This window comes from Cydia pomonella, chromosome 2 (genome assembly GCF_033807575.1).
Source record: "Cydia pomonella isolate Wapato2018A chromosome 2, ilCydPomo1, whole genome shotgun sequence".
Taxonomy (NCBI): Eukaryota; Metazoa; Arthropoda; class Insecta; order Lepidoptera; family Tortricidae; genus Cydia; species Cydia pomonella.
In genome coordinates, this window is record NC_084704.1 from 19,050,534 (window position 1) to 19,076,948 (window position 26,415).

Sequence of the window (26,415 nt, forward strand, 5' to 3'; positions counted from 1 at the left end):
CGAATAGGTAATTCGCAACTCGTGTCGATTTTAAACACTCCCTTAGGTCGTGTTTTAATTTATTACCACTCGTTGCGAATTTCCTATTTTCTGCACTTGTATCGTAAATAACTATTGCGTGGCATGAGTGAAAAAAGTGTTCATTTACCGTCATTTGACATATAGTTTATCTTTTGATTAGTTTGTAAGGATTACATTTACCTACTTGTTATGTTGTTTTTAAACTAACTATAGCAAAACTTTCGTGTAAAATTAGCGATATAGTATATTTCAATGCAAGTGTGCAAAGTGTGTCATTTTTTACGAGACCCAATAGTTATTTGTACAACAAGAGAGCAAAGTTTGATATTTCTTCGAGTGTCCCGTGCAAGCGAAAGATTCTATAATAGATTCACGAGCGTAGCGAGTGAATCTAATGTAGAATCTTGAGCGTAGTAAGGGACTCAAAAGCGCACGAGATGTAAATAACTTTGATCTCGTGTAATACACACAATTTTTCACGTCAGTCAGCCATCAAAAAATACAACCTGAAAAAATGTAATCCAGACGGACGGATCACTATTTCACTCATGTTTTCTGAAGGTATTCTAACAATTAACTTTACTTACCGCAATAAAACAAAACGAAAGAAATTTCAGTAAAATAATACGAAAATAATGAATTAACGAACATGAATTGACAGTTCAATCAACAACTTCTTTTTTGTAAAAAAAAACTTTGTAAGATCCGGTCCGAATTGCGGATACTACTATTTGTCAACTATAGTAGAGATCGTTAAAAGTAGTTAAGTAAAATTATTTACTGCGTAACAATTGCGTAAATTTATATAAGTTGATTGTTTTGATTTTATAATAAAATACGTAAAATATGGTGTTTTTATTAAATTTTAAACTTTTATTTCAATAATTAATTATTACGAATGAAGACTCGTAGGGTGTTTTGGAACGATGCAGTCTGACTTATTTCGGGGGTCTATTATAAACCGTCAATATACCGTTGAATTACGTATGCACTTTTTTGTCTCTTTCTTTTTGCTAATGACATGAAAGGGATAAAGACAATAGAATCCAAATATTTCGAACTTGGCCCCGCACGTTGAAATGACATTCGAATCTAAAGGTCACTTGAATGTTATTTTGTCTCACTCGGTGAGCAAAATGCGATTTTGCTGACTGTTTTTAAGCAGCAAATTACCCTTGTTCGAGCTGCTGACGTGAAAAATATATATTATGAGCCGAATAAAAGACACGGGACAAGTAAATAATGATACTAGCACATGTATATTGAACGACGTTTTTTAATACATTTGCGAAAAAATCACAATAAAACAAATATTGGTTACGTGAGTAAGTTACCGTCCAGCGCTAGAGTCCGTCCACATGACGGAGTTGCTACAAATAATTGCGAATAATTTGAGTATAAATAAACCTTACCATTTCGCACAATTTTGAACTTGTTGCAATCCTTCATGTCTAAACAATAGATATATATATCTAGATCTACATAAAAATAACATATCGCAAGTAGTGAATTAAAAATAATAGTAAATTTCGATGCTAGTGCGGAAAGTATGTCATTAAGAATGACATTTCCGCACGTGTATGAATCGACGTTTTTTAATAGAGTTGCGAAAAAATAAGAAAACCAACAAGTACTTTTTTATGCATGTTCTATAAGACAGAAACAATTGTAAATATAAAATACTTATTATACTCTTATTACCTAAGTATCGTTATTTACGATTATTTGTGTATCGTATATTTAATTGCCTATCACAACAACTCATTTCATACAAAAACACTCACAGTTTAAGTTGAATTATTTTGATACAACTAAATTTTAAATGAAATTACTGAAAATAGCGGGCGCTGGTTTAACTTTTTTCTGTTAACGACAGCCAACATGGCAATTATAGTTTCTTTCAGCCAATAATAAAAAAATTGTATTTGTGTGAAATATATTATTTATATAATAACAAATAAATATTTTATTTATTTCGTGTAATATAGTACATTACGATACAAGTGCGAAAAATAGGAAATTCGAAACGAGTGGCGATAAATTAAAACACGACCGAAGGGAGTGTTTTAAATCGACACGAGTTGCGAATTACCTATTCGCACATGTATCGTACAACGTTTTACAGTACATATGGCCCTTTAAATGTTCGACACAGTAACGTAATATGCTACTTCTCGCACTAGTGCTATAAAGTAGCCCCATATGTACTGTAAATATTTTTTTAATACAGTTGCTCAAAAAGTGCTACTTTACGTAGCTGCTTAGCGTGCGGAAAGTTGGATTTCGCGAACTAGTGCTTTTCACTTTCCAATTTTTTTTAATGTATACTTGTTCCAATTTATAACTACTTATTGATGAGTGTTAATGTTCGTTTCCGTTAAAGTCTCAATGAACATAAACACCTACTGTTAATGTAAGAATAATAAAAATATACACTTCATATTTTATTACTTACTACTTCATCATTATAACAAGTTTATTTTTTAATATTGAAAAACCGTTCTTAATAAGTTGTCTGAATGAAACGGAATAGCTGCCGAAACGCCTCTCAAAGAAGAGGCGTTTTTTCTTTCTGCAAGAATCTTTTAAGTTTCCAAATGCAACATTCGATATTGTTTTTATACAATTTAAATATACGATACGCAAATAATCGAAAATAACGATACTTAGGTAATAATAGTACAATGTTTTATACTTACAATTGTTTCTTTCTTATAGATAGAATATACACAAAACATACTTGTTTTTTTTCTTATTTTTTTCGCAACTGAATTAAAAAACCCCGTTCGATACACGTGCGGAAATGTCATTCTTCACCCGTCCCGTGTAATGACATACTTTCCGCACTAGCATCGGAATGTACTATTTTGGACGTAATAAACATGTAATGGTAAAATAATAAAAAATATATAAAGTTTTTAGGGTATACAAACTCTTTGGTGTGGACATATGGATTACGGTCAGAAATTAATTTAAAAAAGTTGGAAAAGTAAAAAAAGATTGGTTCGGAAAAACCAATTTTGCAAACGCTAAACAGCTACGTAAAGTAGCACTTTTTGAGCAACTGTATTAATAAAGATATTTCGGAGATGCCACCTCATATCCGCGAGTTCCGGCAGAGAGCAACGATGCCCCAATACTCTAACATGCAGTTAGTAAATATATAGTTGCGAAATTGCATGGAGTAATTTTATTATTAATAATTCCATTAATAAAGTCGCCATGCACTTTTGCGGCTGATGGTACATCATAGAAAGTTTAAGTTTAGTTGTGTGTAGTTAAAATAGTGTTTATGTAACTGTACATAATTGCAGTCATGTAAACTATTATAAAAATCTGTACAGTCTGTCTGTCATCCTGTGTCTATTTTTTTGCGGAACCCTAATCAACCCCTAAGCCTACATCGGTCACACCGGTCGTTGCTCTTCTCTAGAATTAATGCGCGCGCAAAAACGCGCGTTTCCGGACGCGTGGCCGCGCGGCAAAAACGCGCGCAAACGCTGCGTGACGCGTTTTTCTGATTAATTAAGCACTGCGCACGCGACTGCGATTGTTTATACTGTTCGTGAGCATCGGAAGTGGTTTTTTCGAAGCTTCTAACGCTTAGAATATAGGTACGCATGGTCAACATCTTATTTCTTCTTTCCTTCTTACAGCAACAGCAAACGAAAGTGGCGTGGTGAAAATATATTACCTATATTAAAGTCCAAAAGATTTAAATCAGAAAAGTAGCAAGGCCACGCATTCAAGCTTATTCTATAGCTATTACACACTACGAAACGTGTGAGATGGAATAAAGAATACTAACGTTTTAAGTAATAATTAAATTAAGCGTTACTTTGCGAAATTACGCACATCATAAAAATGATTAAAGGGAAAACATATTCTTTTCGTGTAGGGTTTGCACGGATGTGGGACGGATGTGTGGGAAGATCCGCGGATCTGAATCCAGGTCCGGATAATTTCGTACATTTCGGATTGCAAACCCAATTTCTATGTTAGTGGTTAGTTAACTGCAAAAATGCATGCACTACAGTTTCTATAAAATATTTTTAAATTACTTCTTGACTTCTACTCTTTTAATTTTTTTGTCAACAGGACCTTCATTCCTTCTAAGCATTTTCCGCTTTGTTTACTAACACTTGTTTACCAAAAATACCGGGAAATCCCGATTCCATTTTCGGCTGGTACCGAATATGTTGTTTAAAACAGTACCGGTTCTGCAATCGCTACATAATAACACAATATAGCGAAGATATGTACAAGTATAAAGTGTTTCTGTCGCGGACCATCGCTGGATGCTAATAATGAATAACGGACTTAACTAACCGTACCGATAGAAGATATAAGTTCCTCGTTTATAATAACGATTATCGCGTTTACTCACACTCACAGGGGCACTCAAACTTTAAATACCTGATCTTGATTTGACATTACTAACAGAGTAATTTTTATAAAAGGGCCAAAAAAATATCAAAACATGATCAGATTAAAAATCTGCTCATGATCAGAATTAAAACTTGGAATGTCGCTTGTTTGCTCGGTCTGGAGCTTAACCCATGAACGTCTACGTCCACAATATAGAACTGCTATATACGTTTTTCGATAGGGTACCTCCCTACACATTTCGTAACGACACTGCCACATTTCTGCCCTGCTAAGCTAAAAAGCAGTATTTTAAATGAAAATTTAATGTAAACATGTAGGTACTTAAAAGTCTTAATCAGAAAGATCCATTTTCAAGTTAATTTGCTTTTCAGACATGTACCGCCTCTTAGCTTAGGAGGGCAGATTTAGGTAGTCTGTTCGTGAAGAGAAGATTCGTGGAATGTATTGGGCCCCATACATTCCACAACTCTTCCATTTCCGCACAGACTTTACACGCGTTGTACATAAGTTAGCAGAAACTAGCAATGCGGTCAACACGATCAAATAGATCATTTTAACAGATTCTTCACACAACTCAGGAACTTAGCTTTACATATCTACATACTTATGTGTGCACATTATGAATAAAGTGCTTGGTTTCCTGAATCTAGAAATTAGTGATAGGTTATTTAAGAAACGGTTAAAGGAAATATTAATAGAAAAATGTTATTATTCAATGGATGAATTTTTTGATGGTTATAGTCTGGATTGTGAAAATTATTGTTAATGAATTTTAGGATATTATTGTTATTTTTTTATTCTCGTATGACTGATGATTACCAATGATTTTGTAAATATGCTTCTGCATGAATTATTTATATTTTAATACTTATATACTTGTTTTGACATTTAATTATTTCTATAAATTAATATAAATTATAATTTATAATTTGAAGTCCTAAATTGTACACCCTAGCAGGGTATCATGTACCTACTTGACTATATTTAAGACCAAAATGTACAAATGAACATGATTCAATGGAATAAATGATATATGATATGATATAATATGATATGATATGATACTTACCACACAGCTTTTGCCTTAAAAATAAAATTACGCATTTTTCATGTTAATAGCTTTTATGCATAAATAGTGTAAATTTTTAGGGTTCCGTACCAAAAAGGTACAAAAGTGGGAGTGGGCTGGGCATGTATCCCCAAAGGCGGCTCGTGGTTCAAGAGGCTGGTAGAGTGGGGAGAGTCGCGCCCAGCAGGGAAGCCAAAAATGCGTTGGTATGACGATATCAAGAGAACGGCTGGATCGAAATGGGTATAGTTTCTATTTTCCTCCGTGAGCTTCTACGGGTTATCGTCTTATCTATTGTTTAAAAACCGCAAAGGCGCGTGCCACTATGAAAAAATGGGCAGGCCGCATAGGTAGCGTTTATTGAATTACTACTCTATTGAGCACGGAATAAGATTCATTATGAACTAATACAGAATTCTAACAGAATAGCTGTCTGATCTCTATTGGTGCGTCTAAGGTAGGCGACTAAACGCTCTCAAACCAGCTTAACTTGTGACACTGCGATCCGAAACAAAGATACGTATTCGAAGACCTCGCTTGCACTGGTAATGCGAGCGCACGGCTAGCTAGCGCAAAGGAAGCAATGTTATGTTTCTCGAGGAGCAGGTAAAAAACAGGGCCGGATTTTCACACAAATATATTTGGGTGGTTTTACGTTGTTTAATTTAAAGAGATAAAACATAACACTATTTAAATAGTATGTACACATCTAACAGAATGGGTTTGTGTAATTACAATAATAACGAGATATACTCATTTTTATAATCAACTGTTTAAACAGTTGTTTGCTAATTTTAAACTTTAAACAGGCTAATTTTAAATAAACAATAAAACAATGGTAAAATAGTAATAAATATGTATATCCATTTAACAATCCCGTACTACTAATGTTAAAATAGACCTATATGTTATAATTATGTACACTAAAATAAAGATATTATTTACAATAGAGTACACATTTAGTAAAACATTTATACAAATTTATATTATGAGTCAACAAAAAAATAAGTAACATATACATAATAGTGTATGCATAAAATAAATAAATATAAAACAAAATATGCATATCGTTTAGAGTCAAATCACGCTAACTCTTTCAAGCAAACCATACAAACAGTGTCAGTTTGTTAGAAGTCTGAAGAGTTAGCGTTATTCGACTGTAGGTAAAATCACAGAAAATAATGTTAAAATAGTTTTAAATATAGACCTATATAGCATAACATTATTTTCTGTGATTTTACCTACAGTCGAATAACGCTAACTCTTCAGACTTCTAACAAACTGACACTGTTTGTATGGTTTGCTTGAAAGAGTTAGCGTGATTTGACTCTAAACGATATGCATATTTTGTTTTATATTTATTTATTTTATGCATACACTATTATGTATATGTTACTTATTTTTTTGTTGACTCATAATATAAATTTGTATAAATGTTTTACTAAATGTGTACTCTATTGTAAATAATATCTTTATTTTAGTGTACATAATTATAACATATAGGTCTATTTTAACATTAGTAGTACGGGATTGTTAAATGGATATACATATTTATTACTATTTTACCATTGTTTTATTGTTTATTTAAAATTAGCCTGTTTAAAGTTTAAAATTAGCAAACAACTGTTTAAACAGTTGATTATAAAAATGAGTATATCTCGTTATTATTGTAATTACACAAACCCATTCTGTTAGATGTGTACCTACTATTTAAATAGTGTTATGTTTTATCTCTTTAAATTAAACAACGTAAAACCACCCAAATATATTTGTGTGAAAATCCGGCCCTGTTTTTTACCTGCTCCTCGAGAAACATAACATTGCTTCCTTTGCGCTAGCTAGCCGTGCGCTCGCATTACCAGTGCAAGCGAGGTCTTCGAATACGTATCTTTGTTTCGGATCGCAGTGTCACAAGTTAAGCTGGTTTGAGAGCGTTTAGTCGCCTACCTTAGACGCACCAATAGAGATCAGACAGCTATTCTGTTAGAATTCTGTATTAGTTCATAATGAATCTTATTCCGTGCTCAATAGAGTAGTAATTCAATAAACGCTACCTATGCGGCCTGCCCATTTTGTCATAGTGGCACGCGCTTTTGCGGTTTTTAAACAATAGATAAGACGATAACCCGTAGAAGCTCACGGAGGAAAATAGAAACTATACATAGAGCGCAAAACAGACCAGAATGGTAAAAATTGAAGGAGGCCTACATCTCAAATATTGATAAAGGCTAAAGGGCTAAGAAGAAGAAGAAGATGGTGCGACTCTGTCCGTCCGTCTGTCTGTCTGTCTGTCACATCGCTAAATATCTCAAGAACCACTTAAGTAGTAAACAACGCTAACCCAGACACATTGAAAGTATTATTTTTGTAATAGGTATGGGAAATGCCCAATATGAAGAGGGGGCATAATTTCATAGTCTAGTGACTAGGTATGTAGGTAGTGGGGTATCATTTAAAAGAGCCCAAATTGTACATTCCAAAACATTTTTTTATTTTTTTCTAAGTGAAAAAAAAAAGATTTATGAAGGAAAATGTGATAAAAAAACTACCCCCCCCCCCCCCCCCCCCCCCTTATACTCTGAAGTTTACCGAAGAAAATTTATAAATTTTAATTTTTACATAATATTAACATTACGACAGGAAAAATATAATCAGACCTCTATCTTGATAACTTTTTTTTTAATTAACAAAAACATTTCCTAATTCAGTTCGCAATTTAACCAACTTTACGTATCTTTATTACACTTGGAATTTCTATGATTACATTTTTATAAATTTCTATGGAAATCGGTTCACATGATAAGGAATTGTCCTCGAAAAACCAATTCCATCACGCATGTTAGTTAGACAATTTTCCGATAGATGACGCTGTACACAATTATACCTAGTATAGGTACTTCTGATCAAAAGTCTTTCGCCTTTATAGTTTTTTTTTGTGTGTTTGGTAATTTTTCACAAGAGCTATGATTTTTCACAAACTCTTTCTGGCTGAAAGCACTGCACCTTAAGCTAGGTTATTCGTTCTCAATTTACAAGGTATGGTATGCGAGATTGCGAGACAGAGCATCTCGAAGGGTCACGCAGGGCCAGGTACCGAACCCGTGACATTGCCAAGGTGCCCTTCCCGCCAACAAACAGCGACGCCCTGCTTTTACGATTTGCAAGAAAATGCCCAAAAGTCAATGTCATGGATTATTCAACTTTGACTTACTTATAACACTTTTACGTATTTAATAACTATAATTTTGTAAAAATTTAAGGATGTAGGTAGGTACCCGTTCGAAGTCACTATATAGTACTTTTTAATGAGACTAATAAGAGAAAATACCTGTCTCATGTTGGTAGCATGCTCTAATAGTATATTAGTACATTATGATACAAGTGTGCTAAGTTGGTCATTACACACGAGGCGATATTGTGCGCGCGAGCTGTAAGCGAGCGCGCAACAAGAAAGCCGACGTGGGTAATGACCAATGCACACGCGTTTCATTTCACGTTTTTCAACACACTTGCGAAGAAAAAACAAAACTAATAAATCAGATTTTTTTGTCAAAACAGTAAAGGTACCTACAATTTTCAAAATGGTGGCTTACAGTTTTAACATCGAATAATTGCACCAAAGCGTGCTGGGCTTGTAGGCACTTATTCGCCAATTCATTAGAAGAAGCTACCAACACGTTTTCCAAGAAAGACTAGGCGTTTTTGCTGATTTTCCATTGAATAAAAGTTTCATATGCCGCCAATTATTTTTCACCCGATTTTGATGGTAAAAAGCTATCGTTCTCGGCTCTTGCCTCTATTAGTATTACTGGCAGCGTCCATTTTATGTGTTCTTCATTTTCAATGCTTGAAAATGACATGTTCGTCAATATATAAACTAAAAACATGCAAAACTATTCCAATTTTATGACAAATACGGAAAGTGACTGGCGCGTTATTTTTTTTTATGCACGATTCCAATGCGCGCGCAAGGCAAAGGCGCGCACGAGTTCCATAAACAGTCAATTAAAAAAATGTAAAAAAGCTAATATTTTCGTATTTCTTTTCGACGGATGGAGATCAAATCGATAAAATGTTATGTTTATTCATTAATGTAATTTACGAGATAATTTAATCTATAAATTATGTTTAGTGTGCTAAAACCTCTTTGAACTAACATTAGAAACCTAATAGTTGGTTTAAAAAAAAATATTACTCGACCAAATTAAGAAGGCTCCGTTTCCATGCATATTATTTGAAATCAGTTACCTTCTTAACTCAGTCGAATAATAAAATGAAAAGGCCCAAGTGTTATAATATACTAAAAAAGCACGCGTGTTTAATATCTAGGATTATGAGCCAAAAATCGGTGGAATAAAAACGTCGTTTTGAGCAAGTGTGTTGAAATAGTACATTACGATTCAAGTGCGAAGAATAGGAAATTCGAAATGAGTGGCGATAAATTAAAACACGACCGAAGGGAGTGTTTTAAATCGACACGTGTTGCGAATTACGTATTCGCACATGTATCGTACAACGTTTTATAGTACATATGGCCCTTTAAATGTTCGACACAGTAACGTAATATGCTAATTTTCGCACTAGTGCTATAAAGTAGCACCATATGTACTGTAAATATACATTATGATACAAGTGTGCTAAGTTGGTCATCACACACGAGGCGATATTGTGCGCGCGAGCTGTAAGCGAGCGCGCAATAAAAAAGCCGATGTGGGTAATGACCAATGCACACGCGTGTCATACGACGTTTTTCAACACACTTGCGAGGAAAAAACAAAACTAATAAATGCGAACATTTTTGAAGTGAAAATTTTTGTGATGGTGAAAAAATGTTAAACTCGCGTCAAGGCGTCAGGTGTCACCGTCAGATTGAAAATTCGTAAGACGGACACGTGACGTCATGGTGACGTGCAAATTGAATGTTATCAAAGCCTGGTTACTTTTGAAAAATCGTATCTCATTCAAGTGTGACATTTTATTTTCTTCATAATCAAAGTGCTGTCATATCGGTTAAAGAGGTTTAACCTTTGTTAATTGTGTTGTATTGTATCTTTGTGTTGTTGGATGTCCATGATTGTAGATACTCAAAATGTTCCTTACCAAAAAGTTAAAAAACAGAAAAGAAGCGTGTTTGTTTCTACTTAATATGATGGTGAACGATTCATTAACATTTATTGATTGTGTAGGCTGTATTCCTGCTCACGTCTCATGAATAACTCTGTATACAGAGTATACATGTAGATATATATAAATATAAATAAATAAATAAATAAATATTATAGGACATTATTACACAAATTGACTAAGTCCCACAGTAAGCTCAATAAGGCTAATATATGTTATATATTTACTGAACACTAAAATTCGCATTTCAAAATATCTTCCACACTCAAATTTATTTACGTAGGTATATAGAGAATTATCTCCTTTTATAAAACTGCTACTCAATTTCTCCAAAATATCAAAAATGCACAACGTTAATATTCAAGTTTACACTTCTGCCTGCACTCCCGGAGTGCAACCCGTTGTTTTTTTTGACGCTGTCGTTTTTCACGCAGGGAACACAGCTAAAATCATCACCATGCAACTACGATGTATACCTGGTATATAACTAGGAATATAGACGAATACATTGCTCTCATCGACCTACCGTATTATTTATAAGCATTATTTGCCTGGGCAAATCTTACAAGGAAAGGTACCCAACTGTCCGGTTCCGATTTGATTTAGATTTACATATGTTATAGAGTAGTCTAAAATAACGGACACGTATTTTTTTTTTAGCTGCCCAAACTCAACCTATTGGGAGAAATTGTCCTCCAAAGTATTAAAAAGTTACTAAATCTAAAAGTGATGCTCAAGCAATTTGCTAGTTAATGGCGTATTTGAGTATATGTTTGAGAACAGGAAAAAATAATGTACACGTGTTTTGTTATATCTCCTTAAACTCAAGTGTTCCTAATAAAACACCCGTGTTTATGTGTAACTTTAGCGATAAGATATTATAAAACTTCGAAAGTCGATTTTTTTTTGGAAAAAAATGAGTTTCAGCCGATATAACAAAACACGTGCTCATTATTTTTTCCTGCTCTCAAACATATACTCAAACCAGCCATTAACTAGCAAGTTGCATGAGCATCACTTTCTATAAGAGTTAGATGATTTAGTAATTTTTTAGTACTTTGGAGGACAATTTCTCCCAATAGGTTGAGTTTGGGCAGCTGAAAAAAATACGTGTCTGTTATTTTAGACTACTCCTACCTTTACTTACCTACCTTTCCTTGTTAGGCATATCATGTAATGGCGGCGTTTCATTATAGGAATGCCTAGGAATTGCATTATGTGGCGGATTTCACGATGGGCTGCCGACATATCAATCAGTAGATTCTTGACTTGACTATACTTGATGATCCATAGCTAACTATTCATGTTTACATCTTATAAATCCATGGAGTAATACGGAACCTTCACGCCATACTTTTTCTCCTATGATCCGTTGATTGCACCGGCCCATAATGCACTAGTAATTGACGGATACCTGTGCAGCGGCTCGAGACGGCACACGCTAGACTTTTTCAGACGCGCACTGGACCAAGTGACGTAAAAACTACGGTAAAGCTTGCACTTTATTAGATACCACTCGCTATAAAATAGAATGAGTACCTACCTACTTAATCGCATCAACTCAAACATTCGCGGAAATATCGTGCCGTTATTATAATAGATCGCATATTTTTTTACCTTGTGGATACCTTGACTTGACACTGGTATTCCGTGGAAACCTTTCCGAAGGAGAGGGCGACTTATCTATACAAATTAATAATTCTTACATCTTACTATACCTATATACTTAGTATTTTATGCAACAGTTGTATAAGAAGGATCAAAAAAGGCGAGTGGCGTGAGCTAAAGGAATACGCTACGAGCATTTTTTGACCTACTTACACAACGTTGCCTACAATACTTGTTCCTACGGGTCAACAAAAATAAATCTTAATTTAGGTAAACAAAGCAAAAGTATATAGCTAACATACGCGAGCACACCTTGTTACGCGCCCGGCCCGCCGCGGCCCGGCCGGTTGGTGACACCTTCTCGTAACTCATCATGAGGCCCTGGTACTTGCTACTTGCTAAATTAAATTTTTGGACAGTTTTTTCTCGATTTTTGGCCATAGTAGCCTACGGATACTAACAAGCAACGCTAAGCGGTCTTCGTAGTCTATGGGTGTTGCTATATTACGGGTGTCACATGCGTGTTTCTGACTTATGGAGTAATTGTTTTTACTATACAACCAAATGAATATTTTGTAAGTAGTAGTTGGCACCAATGCACTTAGAACTGTATTAGTTTAGATTTTGTTAGGTTGGTAGCTATTAATCGCAGTAACGTTATAGCGATTTAAAGCACATAAGTGCTGTTATGAGGAATAGACAATATAGACTTTTCTTGAAACCTGTATGTTCTTATATACATTAGAATGCATAAATGACAGATAACAGTAGAGGAGTAGGAAAAGATATAAAGAATGGGTCGGGGTTTTTTTCATATTTTATGGAGAAATTCAAAGACATTTTTAGTTTAGTTTAGTTTATTTATCTCTCAATACAATGCTCATAGTTAATGTAAAAGGATACATAAGCAATTACTTATCGTATAGTGATCGTCAGATACAATGTGAAATCTAATTATTCAATTTAAAATTATTACAATACAATTTAATGTTATAGAGGTAGTTTATATACAATTATAGTATATATTCAGATCTAACTATATTTCTATTCCCTCTGGGGTGCCCCAAGGTTCGCACTTGGGCCCTCTTTACTACAACGCCTACATTTATGACATAAGCCAAGTAATAAAACTCTCTAAACATCTGTTATACGCGGATGTTAAAAAGATTTTTCTACGCGTGCGGTCAGTCGATGATTGCAAACTTTTACAAAATGACTTGTATAGCCTATTGGATTATTACACTGCAAATAGAATAAATGTTAGTATCAAGAAATGCCAAACAATATGTTATACTAGAAAAAAAAACCCTATTGAATTCTCATATCATTTTAATAATGTACAAATAGAAAGGGTGTATTTAGTTCGCGATTTAGAAATTTACTTCGATTGCAAAATGTTATTTTCAAGCCACATAGACACAATTGTGACTAAAGCTTACCGTAATCTTGACTTTGTTATCCGCACATGTAGTCCTTTTAGATCACCACTTACGTTACAAGTTGTGTGTGCTGAATTACATACTCGCAATGAAAGAAAAAAATATAAAATACTATATACTATAGATGTGGGGATGTATTGGGGTGTAATATAATATACTATAGATGTCCATTGAGATGTATGCCATGCAATATTTTGGGAAATGAAAGTTACGCCTGACATTTATGTTTATCGATACAGTTGACTGAATAATATTTGATAAAATGAAACTTGACATTGGGAATAGTTGTTTTGCCAAATATTTTTTTGAGAAATGATAATTTGGGAAGTGATACCTTGGGAAAAGTTTTTTGGCCATTCATTAGTAAACCTAAGTGAGAGTAAAAGAGAAAGATCCCCGAAATTAGCAAATTGCGGGGATCTTTCTCTTTTACTCTCACTAAAAGGTAATTAGAGTGACAGAGAAAAGTGCCCGCAATTGACGAATTTCGATTTTCCCGGTAGCCGCCCTGATCCGTAGACGTTACCTGCTGGTTACGTGAAACAACTGAAACAAGTACACTCTAACGACATCTAGCGACATGTGTTGAAGCGTGAAACAATGTCGCGTTCAGAATCCGTCAGTAAATTTATGTTTTTATTTTAAAGTTATCTTTTAACTAACTTATTGGGGATGTATTGGGGTGATATCCAACTAGTGTCAAAAATACTTTTTTGGTTTTTGAATTACATTATAAAATGTAATAAATTTAATATTATCCTAATAAATAAATTTAACAGTCTTCTTAAACTGATCGCTCAAATGTCAAATTAATGACGTTTCGTTTCATACATCGTAATCGTAAATAGTTTTGAACGTCTAGCTAGCGGACGTAACGTAGACAAATAGAATATAGAAAATTACTCTTGATGTTTATTTATTACGTTGTCGCAATCAAATAGTTATCGAAATGTTTTCCAGTGGATGTGTGTTAACAATATTAGTGCTTTACTCATGGTAAGAATTTAAATGATTAGAATTTTGCATGGCATTTGGTATTCGTGAAAGTACTTAACCCACCCAATCTTTACGATTTTAGCTTTGATTTTGCACATCTAAGAAAATCAGGCTACAAGGACAACACGGATCATCATTGGGATGTGCTGATTTTCACTCAACAGTGGCCAACAACTTCGTGTGAGGAATGGAAAGAAAAGAGTCCTTCACATAAATGTACAATGCCAAGCGTTCCGAATTCGTTTTCTATCCATGGGCTATGGCCGACAAAATACCATACTTTGGGACCCTTTTTCTGTAATCGCTCTGCACATTTCGATCCAGAGGCAATTAAATCCATTGAAACAGAACTAACAGATGTGTGGACCAATATTGAATATGGTAAAAATAATATAAGTTTGTTTTGCTGATTCACTTACCTTTACTTTGCTTTGCTGGTCAGTCATGCCATATCCATTTATTATGTAACTAATTATTTCAGGCACATCTACATACTCCCTATGGGCTCATGAATGGACCAAGCATGGTACCTGTGCTGCAGAGGTCCTAGAGAACTTCAATACAGAACTTAAATACTTCACCAGGGGCCTGGAATTTTACAGAACGTACAATTTAACAAACATACTCAGTGAAGCAGACATTGTACCATCAGTGAACAAGGGTTATGATGTAGTTGATATAGTTAATGCAATTAGGGTTCACCTTGGTGTGAATCCAGTAGTGGAATGTAGAAAAGAGAAAGGCAAAAGCACCTTATTTGAAATACGTATTTGTTTTACTAAGGAATTAAAGATTGTTGACTGTGATGGTGTGGTACATGGAACAAGTGACAATGTACTCACAAACTGTGATCGAACCCAGAAAATCCTATATTTGCCATACAGTACCACCTCTGGTCTTGTACAGTGGTATAAACTGATAACTTGGTTGCAATGGTTCACTCTATAATTTGTTTCTTAATTTGGATGTACAGTTTGCACAGGAAAGATATAGATTCAGGGACTGAGGAACTGGAAGGCTGTGCAGTGCCAGGCACCTGGCATGGAGGTCAACGCTCACAAGGTCAGTATGTGAACTGTACATTGTAAATTCAAAAAAATATCACTTTCTAATCCAAGGCATCACATAAACTAAATTATTATCATGTTTGATGTAAAATATGATAATTTTTCAGTTTATGCTAGGTTTGATGTTAATATTATCAAAACTATTAAAATATTAATTCAAATGTCAGAAGGTTAACAATAATATGATAAATGCTGTTATTTATTTATTATTTATGTAAATTTTATGTAAAGTAACCATATCATCAATTTATTGTTTTTTTGACAAACATCTTGAACTATAATCAATAGCATAGCAGCTATTTTTAGCTACTTACAAAGAAAAATAATTGCACTTATAATTGCCAACTAATACACATCTTAACCAAGCAATTCAAACAGTTCGTTGCTAAATGTTAGCAGTTAGTATAAATTAGACAAAATATTTCAATTTAGTGCTGCACATGGCACAATTTTGCAAAAAAAATCCACATTATTAATAGGCACAACAAACATCATTTATATCATGTTTTATGTTATCCCTGAAGCTGATGCTGTCTTCAATATTAATCATAGATTTTTTTTAATGAATTGCTACATTATAAGTGTTTGAACTAAGTAGGTAGTATTTAGGAATACTAGTCTGATTATAGATTGTATGGTTTTTCTGCTTCTTGCCGTTCTTACTTACCTGCCGGAATATGTGTCTGGGTGTTTATCAATTTAAACAACTTTCTGTATCTCTTACAAATCTTCTCTCAATATCGGTGTACTCGGGTAATTCCGAAAAAGAACTCTAATGTAATGAAATTATGGGTGATTTTAGCAATTAGCAGACATTTTGAAGTATTCGGCTTTACCCACATACACCTTAATACATTCACGTAATTTTTTGCTGTTACAATTATGTTTGTTTATTCTGGAACTCAATGGGCGAATATTTTTTTATGTTTTTATTTTCTTCAGTTAAAAAAACAATTAACATGAATTATTTCTTTCAAGTCTAAGAAGTTTGCATTTATAACACTAGTGCAAGGAGTTCCTAAATTATTCAATATTATTAAATGAATTACCTATAAGAGAAACTAATTTTACCCCAAATCACCAACCTTGCAAACTTTATAGCTCAACTCTTAACCTCCGCGGGGGTAAGTACACGCAACAGATTTTATATTTTCAAGGTCAAGTCACTGCTACAAGTCTCATTGAAATTAACACTGAAATTATTGTAATAATTCAATAACTATTGTCTATTTTTATTAATAATAAATGAATTTTTAAATGTGTTGTTTTATTTATCAGCAGCGGCTAGTAAATATAGAAGACAACCTACATTCAATGCTATGTTCCTCAATTGCAAATGACATGCGGGCCCTTGACTTAAGTCAATCGTACTGCAAACGTAAACGGTTATTATGATTACATAGGTGATTTAAAATGCATATTATGTATTTATTATTGTGGTTTTTGGGCCTTTGATGCCACGTCGACCAGGAAGTGATCTATTGTGACAGCCCTTTAAAGTTCATTATTGATGCCCGTTGAATCCAGGAAATTCCAGATTCTTTGGGCCGTAATGTTCTGTACCTCATAGGGTTGCCATACCACCATCGCTTCCAAAATTTCACTTACCCCCCTCGTTGCACAATGTACTATTGCCCGAAGCTCTGTTATCGCAATCCTGCTATCATAGACACGAGGACCTAACATTCCTAAGTTATTGCTTACATAGATAAATACTCAAGTTTATGTTTTGCAGATAAGTAGAAGTGGTAATGCTTATTATTAACAATCCATTCAACTAGAATTTGTTATTTTAATGCTCAACATTAACAGAACTGCAGTGGGCATTTCAATGACATTATTACATTTATTACAATAAAATACATTGATAAAGATGAGAACCAAGACACTTTATTTACTAGTAATAGTAATAATAAACCACCATTATCTTAGTTCATACAATCCCGAATTAATACAAATGCTTTTATAAATTAAATATAAAATGGAGAATTATTGTATTTAGTCATTTTATGGACCTCGAGATACTATAATCACCGCAGATGGAACCAGTCCTGGAAGCAAAGGAAATAATACATGGAAATGGTACCAAAAAAAGAGTTGTTGCCTTACATCAAATGAGGTAGTTCTGTTTTTTGTATATGTCTTTAGCGATGAAATAGTAATAACAAATCCAAGTTTTCGATCTCGAAAGCCCTTCGGATCATTGTTTGTATAATATACAGTACAGTGAGGGAACTTGTTATAACTCGCATCTCTTGTATATCTTTGATGGACCACTCTTGTCCTCTGAATCCACAGCACTTCTTTTGCACCCAGCGTATGTGGTAGGATTTCTTCGTCAACCTGATCAGGCAGGTCGAAATCGTCATCTGATGGTGGATCATCAATGAATGGTTTTTCAATGTCGGCACACATCTCCGGTCTGGTATATTCTCGCAGGATTGACCATTGCTGTAGTTGCAAACAGCTGAGCATTTGAGCTGGTACAACTTTTTTTGCAGTTAGTCAAAATTTTGTAAACCTTTGAGAAGCCGTAGAAACTATTTGGCTCACTGAGACTATTAAGACTATATTGTCAATTAATTGCAAATGTCATCTTCTTGAAAGTATGCATAGTGACTTTTGCCGTAACTCTGGTTCTCGGTGGGTTTTTTTTACAAAAACTGAAAAAGTCCTAAAATTGAATGGATTTTCATGTACTTTACAATGATCCCAAGGGCTTTCGAGGTCAAAAACTTGTATTTGTTATTACCATTTCATCACTACCAACATATTAAAAAAACAGAACTACCTCACTAATATTAGATCATATTTTTTATAAACTATGTAGCATTGCGGATATAAAAAAAGAACTAAATAAATTCTGGAAAGCCAGCTTCGTCAGTAGAAAAAGACGGTAAGTTTGAAAAATATAGGCCAAAAAGATCGTTCTCCCATACAATATTTGATTTTCGCGCCTTACGCCGTATGCACTAAGGACCCAGGGAGAATCCAAGGAGCTTAAAATAGAAGGCCTGTTATAGGCCTAATAAAAGTATATAATATATACTATGAAATTTATAATAGAAGGCTTACCTAGTAACTCAAGCGGTTTCTCATAGTCTTCAGGCGTAAATATCTTCTTGGGGAAAGTGGTCATGAGCTTGAAACTGTCGTCTGCAGCGTAACCTTGTGAGTTCATCTGTAAGTACAGCCTGCAACATATAATAAACTAAGTGTTAAGAGACAACAGTAGTAGTCATTTTTCCATACAAAAGTACTCGACTGTTTTCTCCGTGGGCTTAGAAGCTAGAGCATTGATTTTTTCAACACAGATTATTATTATTATCTGTGTCGGACTGTTTTGATATTTTTGTTTCTTAAGACGCTATAAGCGCTGGTGGCCTAGCGGTAAGAGCGTGCGACTTGCGATCCGGAGGTCGCGGGTTCAAACCCGACTCGTACCAATGAGTTTTTCGGAACTTATGTACGAAATATTATTTGATATTTACCAGTCGCTTTTCGGTGAAGGAAAACATCGTGAGGAAACCGGACTAATCCCAACAAGGCTTAGTTTACCCTCTGGGTTGGGAGGTCAGATGGCAGTCGCTTTCGTAAAAACTAGTGCCTACGCCAAATCTTGGGATTAGTTGTCAAGCGGACCCCAGGCTCCCTTGAGCCGTGGCAAAATGCCGGGACAACGCGAGGAAGAAGAGAGTTTCTTAAGACGCTAGTGCACTTCAAAAATTCGCAAAAACGGCCTTATTTACTAGGCCGCAAAGAGAAGCATGGTATTCAAAACTAACATCAATTAGCCTAAAAAGCAAAACAGTTCGACACAGATAATTACCATTCAGATCTCAAAATTTCGTTACATTTGGTTAAGTTTCGGAGGAGTAAACAGCGGAGTACGAAACATAGTTTGTTGGGTTTTTGAGATTTTTACGCAGGATTTTTCACTTAACCTGGCGTTGTCCTTGTCGCACTAGTTTTAAGAGCCGCTTCCGTTAGCGAGACGAATATATTCACCTAAAATGTTTAAATCTCAGCTCGGCTTTAAATTTACTACTTTTCCCATTATAAAGCTTTATTTGTGATGTGTAAAGGCAAAAACTGTATCTCGATCAAAAATACTTTGGTAGTTACGCAAAAAATTCACAGTAAGTACTTATGAAAATGATAAACGTGAAAATATCGTACGATGCGGTATCTGAAATGTAATTATTTAATATATTCTTTTGCAGCACTTCTGTTATCTAGTCGGTACAGCGAGTTGCAAAATTCACACATTTTGGACACATTATTATGAACAGCGATTGATAATAAACATAGATGACGAACTAGCTCTGCAAAATGACCCCACACACATTGTGCCGAAGCAGGCGGGGTGTCAACTTTGTGCCGCGGAGCTATTTAAGTATTTAGTTCGCAAATGGCGGCCCGGTGTCACAGGCGTAGTAAGAAGTATTAAAATTATATCTTTAATAAAAGAAATATGCCTTATTGTGCGGATAAATGATGTGCTAGTCGTTCCAACAAACACTAGAAAAAATATGGGATTAGGTACCTTTCACGTATAGTTTAGCTAGGATCATATTATTTTGATTTCTCTTGATCAAAACAGGTTTTATATGTGGATGATGTTATGTGTTCTAAACAATAGTAGTTGATATTAAGAAACTTTCATTTTAAACTTGTTCAGGTTGTTGTGTTAATAATTTTAATTCGTGATAATAAACGCACTGTGCGGTTTAAGAGGAACTTCCTCCCGCGCACGCTCCGGTTGTGGAATGAGCTACCTGCCGAGGTTTTCCCGAGGGTCTACAGTATGAGGTTCTTCAAAAAAGGAGTGTACAGATTTTTAAAGGGTCGGCAACGCGCATGTAACACCTCTGGAGTTGCAGGCGTCCATAGGCTACGGTGACTGCTTACCATCAGGCGGGCCGTATGCTTGCCTGCCACCGTCGTGGTATAAAAAAAAAAAAAAAAAACGAATCGTTGTTGTAGGTGGCGGTTTTAATGTGTAAATTTTTACTAAGTCCTGGTATCTCGCTGTTACAGATATTTATAACGTTTCGTTAAATTCGCGGACGACTGGATCGATTTGGCTGAAATATTTCTAAGTCCAGGGACGGTTTGAACGGTGAAAAATATGGAAAGAATGCGAGGAAAATAGTAAAGACAGTAATTATATTTTCCCATACAAATTGTTCCTACGACGACGTGTTCAATACGATTTCTGCATGCTTGCTCTGATCAAGATGAAAATCGATATCTGAGGATCCTAGAGGACCTAAAAAATGAAACAAACGCCCGCCATCTTGGATTTCTGCATTTTTTCTCTGATCATAATGAAAATCAATATCTGAGGATCCGAGTGGGCCAACATTATGATTCCGAGGTCAGATTGGATAAAAATGCCCGACATCTTAAAAATCTCCATTTTTGCTCTTATCATGATGAAAATCGATATCTGAGGATCTGAAAGGACCTTTATTATGAATCTGAGGTCAAATTTCGCAAAAACGCCCGACATTTACAATTTCTCCGTGTCTGAGGATCCGAAATGACCTTTGTAATGAACCTGAGGTAAAAAATGAAAAAAAAATGTCCGCCATCTTGGATGTGTGCATTTTGACCCTGATCGAAGTGAAAATCGATATCTAAGGATTTGAGCGGCCGTTCATTATGATTCTGAGGTCAAATTTGGCAAAAACGCCCGCCATCTTGGATTTCTGTTTTTCATCATAATAAAAGCAAATCCGGAGAAATTCAAGATGTCGGGCGTTTTTGCCAAACTTGGCATTTTTTTTTAAATTTAGATTTCAATTTAATAATAAAAGCTCTCAGATCTTCTCATATCGGTTTTCATATTGATCAGAACACCATTTAAAAATCCCAAATGCCAGCTGTTTTTTTCCGACTTCGATCTATCAAATTCACATTAATTTCTATCAGACATATTTCTGTGCCACCTAACTAAATATCACACGTGCCCTATAAGATGAACAATACAATGTATAAATTGGTTCGGAGGCCTAATTGCCTTTAAACACGTACGACAAACGAACAAATAATAAGCCTGTATATTAATAGTCTTTAAAATAAAATAATAAATTATCATACAAAAATTGCATAAAACCGTCTACATAGAGTTGGTTTCTATTATCATGTATTTTCAAGTGACAACGCTACAGCCAATCACGGCGCCTCATTTTATAATACACCAATCGCAGTTTGGGTGGTTTAAATTGACTCATCATATATTTTGTTTGACGTTAGTCTTCCGTGTTTTTTTCGTTCGCTGATTATGAACGATACGGAAATAGGCCCCCCGACTCTAGTTTGTCTCTGAATTAAAAAAAAACTACGAATGCGTGACATGCTGACATGCCTGAAAAACAGTTTACATTTACCGCCATTTGACGTACAGTTTATATTTTAATTAGTTTTAAGTATAAAATGAGTTTGTTTTGTTGTTTTTAAAGTAACCATAGCAAAAGTTTCGTTTAAATGAGCGATAAAGGAGATATGCCGCCACATATCGCCAAAAGAGCAACGATGCCCCAATGTTGGCTGTAATTTGGATTAATGAATATACCATAGAAAGTTTATAATATGTGTGTAGATAAAATAGTGTATGTAACTGTACATACTTAGGCATTAAAACACTTGTGTGGTTCTTTTAAAAAACTCATTTCGTTCGTTTCTTACATCCACACTTGTGTTTTAATGAATGCCTTTCATTATGTAGCAGTCACATAAACTACTATGACGCCTGGCTACGACCAGGCGTCATAGTAGTCGTAGCTCACGCGCGGCACGGACGCGGCCGGCGCTTCCTCCGGGACTGGCTGTCCTCTGCTGTAGTCTGCAAACAACTCACTTGACGGCCGCGAGCTGCTCCTTGGCGCCGAAGGTGTGCGCGAGCGCCGAGCCATCGGGCAGGCGCAGTTGTATGCGAGCCTGGTCGTAGCTCGCGCGCGGCACGGACGCGGCCGGCGCGGCCGCCGCTACAGGCGCCGGCGCCGCCTCCGGGACCGGCTGCCCTGCCGCTGCTAGTCTGAAATAAGAACAAACACTGGTTGGAAAATGAGGCAGAAAAAAATACATAAAAATACGACTTATAATTGCTTAAGGTGGAATGGGTTCAGCCAGCAGTTTTTTAAAATTTTAGCATTCTAGTAACTTCATCGAGTAGACAATATTAACTATGATCGAAAACAACCTATTTGGTATCTGCCATTCAGTATTACCGCCAGTAATGTGAAGAAAATGGATATAGTAGACTCTTTTTGTTTAGTCATTTCTTAAAACAGTTCCAATGTTGGTCTCAGAATATTCAAATTTATACCTTAATATAATTGAAATGGGAAAAAATATACATTGATAAATTTAATGTGACCTGCACTGCGCTGTGCTCCGCCAGTTTGTGCAGGCCTTTACAATACAATATATATACTCTTTATTGCAGCCCTCAATAAAAGAAAATAATACAAAAGAAAACAGAACACAAGAAGAGTTAAAGAACAGGCGATGTTATGACTAAAAAGTGGTCTCTTCCAGACAACCTTTAGGTAGGTTTATGCCTTTACCAGTGTACACCGATTTATAACGTGTAGTCCAACTTCGAATAAAAAAAATGTGCAAATCTCGTGTAAAAACAAGTGACAATGCGACAGATTTAGCATGTTTGCTAAGGGTTGCGCCGGTGGACCATCACTGGCGAGCAAAAAATATTTGTTAAGTTTTTATTTATCTTATCACTAAACATTCATTCATTTTTTATGAATTATTTTTTACTTTTAGACTCGGCAGGTGGCGATGCAGTCGGGTTTTTGAATTGTCGCTAAAATATTTCTTTTTACTTTTTCCTTGTCGGAATATTATACTAATTATGCTCTCAAATATATCGTCAGTATTTTTGTAGCACCTTGTATAATGATCAAAGGTGCCTATCATATACATATATACCATTCTATGTTTGTACCGGAATTAAAATAATTAAGGAAATTAAAAATAAAATAAATGCCTTGGCACAGCCCTGTGTCCGAAATTTTGAATTTTGAACGAGAATTATAAAATGTTCGAAGTTGGACTACTCGGTCTTTAAAGACATCTTATATACCACGTCGGTGGCAAACAAGCATACGGCCCGCCTGATGGTAAGCAGTCACCGTAGCCTATGGACGCCTGCAACTCCAGAGGTGTTACATGCGCGTTGCCGACCCTATACTGTGCCTATCTTCCTTATACTGTGCCTTTACTGTGTCATTTTTAATAAAAGTGCATTGGAATCATGCAGAATGACATCATAAGAAAGAAACTGCTTATTCTAAGACTAATGTAATAAATATATATATATATTTTGTATTAAAGACATGTATGTTTTGTCAGAAAGCACCAAAAAATGAACCTATTTAACATAAAACCTTTTTATGCTTACCAAATTTCAAATCAATCCTACCATTAAAATACTTCTGTGAAATTCATTATACAAAAATACAAACTATAACCGACGATGATGGTACTCCAATCAAAATAACATTTTAATTGAATAATATGTTATTTAGAATAAATCTGGAACAATAATTCCATTTTTAGGGTTCCGTAGCCAAATGGCAAAAAACGGAACCCTTATAGATTCGTCATGTCCGTCTGTCTGTCCGATTATGTCACAGCCACTTTTTTCCGAAACTATAAGAGCTATATTGTTCAAACTTAGTAAGTGGATGTATTCTATGAACCGCATTAAGATGTTCACACAAAAATAGAAAAAAAACAATAAATTTTGGGGGTTCCCCATACTTAGAACTGAAACTCAAAAAATCTGTTTTCATCAAACCCATACGTGTGGGGTATCTATGGATAGGTCTTTAAAAATGATATTGAGGTTTCTAATATCATTTTTTTCTAAACTGAATAGTTTGCGCGAGAGACACTTCCAAAGTGGTAAAATGTGTGTCCCCCCCCCGTAATTTCTAAAATAACAGAATGAAAAATCTAAAAAAAATATATGATATACATTGCCATGCAAACTACCACCGAAAATTGGTTTTGAACGAGATCTAGTAAGTAGTTTTTTTTAATACGTCATAAAATTAAAAATTTTTTTTTTTTTCATCAAACCCATATGTGTGGGGTATCTATGGATAGGTCTTCAAAAATGATATTTAGGTTTCTAATATCATTTTTTTCTAAACTGAATAGTTTGCGCGAGAGACGCTTCCAAAGTGAAAAAATTTGTGTCCCTCCCCCTGTAACTTCTAAAATAACAGAATGAAAAATCTAAAAAAAATATATGATATACATTACCATGCAAACTTCCACCGAAAATTGGTTTGAACGAGATCTAGTAAGTAGTTTTTTTTTAATACATCATAAATGTACGGAACCCTTCATGGGCGAGTCCGACTCGCACTTGGCCGCTTTTTATTCTTCATTTAGTCTTATTCAAGTTAATTTTTGCCCAACTCTGGTTTATTGCTTAAGATTTTACAGAAAAAATGCCTAGCTAAATTCTTAAGAAATGAATGAGAGCTTACTTCCGAGCCTGCTTGTCTGCTTCTATCTGTGCCCGCACACGTTCACGCGCCTTTTGGTCCTCTATCTTCTCGCGTCGGCGCTGCTCCACCAGTTTTTGCATTTCCTGCTCCTGCAGTCGCAACCTCGCATCTTGCATGTCCTTGCCAGACTTGATGCGCAACCGCTCCCGCTCCAGTGCCTCGGCCTAGAATGAAGCAAAGTAGAATACAATGGCCAGATTCTAGAGTTGCACAGGTCAGTTACTAGACTTAGTACTATAAAAATAGTCATTAATATTATATTGTATAACACTGGCTTAAATCTCAAATATTTCTGTAGATCCCCTGTACACTTTGAAATAATTCATTACTTATTTAAATTATAAGATGACTAGATGAGATATATAAAATTTTACTAATAGTAAATATTTATCACAAATAAAATGTGAAGATAGTTTATTGACCTGATGAAAATAGAATATAAATAATACCTTATCTCTTTCCTCTCTTTCCTTTCTCTTCTGTTTCATTCGCTCCTCAAGTAGTGCAAGTTGTGCCTTCTTCTCTTCTTCTGTGAGAGGTTTCTTTTCCTCTGTGGACTCTGAAAAACTGCTATGATTAGTCTTTGCCGCATGAAACTCCATTTCGTCCTGATTCTTAAAAAGTTTCCCGCATTCATCACATTTGAAAGACTTCGCCTCAGCCGCTGGGGCTTCAGATACTGGCGGGGCCTCTGTTGCCGTCGCCGGTTCGGCGGCAGCCGGTCCTGGCTGTGAACTCGAGCCAATCGTATGTCCAACGCTTTCCACAGGGTCATCAGCATGTGCTAACAGCCATTCCATAGCCGGCTCAACACCCTTGAAGTTAGTAACCGCTAAAGCCTTCTCCCTAGAACAGAACAAGCTCCTTGTATTAGTCAACAAATAATAACCTATCTGAAATAGGTAGGTCGAGTCGTATATCATAACTTACGCTCTTTCTTTTGGGAAACCCATCTCCACAAGCGTTTGTATTTCTGCCATATTTGTGCCCGTAAGATTAACAATACATAAAATAATCTAAATCCCTTTTGTATCAGCTGATTTCAGAATTCTTTTTTAACAATTCTGTTCTGAGTTCCGACTGTCATGATGCAACAGATAAAATATATATTTTGAGACATGAAGTTAGTTTAAGATCCAAATAAAAACACTTATAAA

At 35.2% G+C, this 26,415-nt stretch overlaps 2 protein-coding genes across 2 annotated transcripts; one reads left to right on the forward strand and one right to left on the reverse strand.

Annotated features, from left to right (window-relative positions):
• The first annotated feature begins 14,471 nt into the window (after positions 1-14,471).
• Positions 14,472-16,971, forward strand: LOC133534583 (ribonuclease Oy). Its single transcript, XM_061873753.1, has 3 exons — positions 14,472-14,646; positions 14,729-15,027; positions 15,128-16,971. Exons 1-3 carry the CDS (start codon positions 14,600-14,602, stop codon positions 15,592-15,594), a joined length of 813 nt encoding a protein of 270 aa, XP_061729737.1. The 5' UTR covers positions 14,472-14,599; the 3' UTR covers positions 15,595-16,971.
• A 610-nt stretch (positions 16,972-17,581) lies between these two features.
• Positions 17,582-26,360, reverse strand: LOC133534581 (UBX domain-containing protein 1). Its single transcript, XM_061873752.1, has 6 exons — positions 26,189-26,360; positions 25,708-26,104; positions 25,238-25,422; positions 22,579-22,755; positions 18,789-18,907; positions 17,582-17,764 (listed from the first exon to the last, which is right to left on the reverse strand). Exons 1-6 carry the CDS (start codon positions 26,236-26,238, stop codon positions 17,721-17,723), a joined length of 972 nt encoding a protein of 323 aa, XP_061729736.1. The 5' UTR covers positions 26,239-26,360; the 3' UTR covers positions 17,582-17,720.
• Positions 26,361-26,415: the final 55 nt, after the last annotated feature.

What these genes read in the sequence shown, in the direction of transcription:
- LOC133534583 (XM_061873753.1), top strand. Translation starts at nt 14,600, where the DNA reads ATGTTTTCCAGTGGATGTGTGTTAACAATATTAGTGCTTTACTCATG. An exon ending in ATATTAGTGCTTTACTCATG is followed by an intron (nt 14,647 to 14,728) that starts GTAAGAATTTAA and finishes TTACGATTTTAG; the next exon opens with CTTTGATTTTGCACATCTAA. An exon ending in GTGGACCAATATTGAATATG is followed by an intron (nt 15,028 to 15,127) that starts GTAAAAATAATA and finishes TAATTATTTCAG; the next exon opens with GCACATCTACATACTCCCTA.
- LOC133534581 (XM_061873752.1), bottom strand. Translation starts at nt 26,238, where the DNA reads ATGGCAGAAATACAAACGCTTGTGGAGATGGGTTTCCCAAAAGAAAGA. An exon ending in AAAGAGAGGAAAGAGATAAG is followed by an intron (nt 25,423 to 25,707) that starts GTATTATTTATA and finishes GCTTCATTCTAG; the next exon opens with GCCGAGGCACTGGAGCGGGA. An exon ending in GAGCAGCTCGCGGCCGTCAA is followed by an intron (nt 18,908 to 22,578) that starts GTGAGTTGTTTG and finishes TATATGTTGCAG; the next exon opens with GCTGTACTTACAGATGAACT.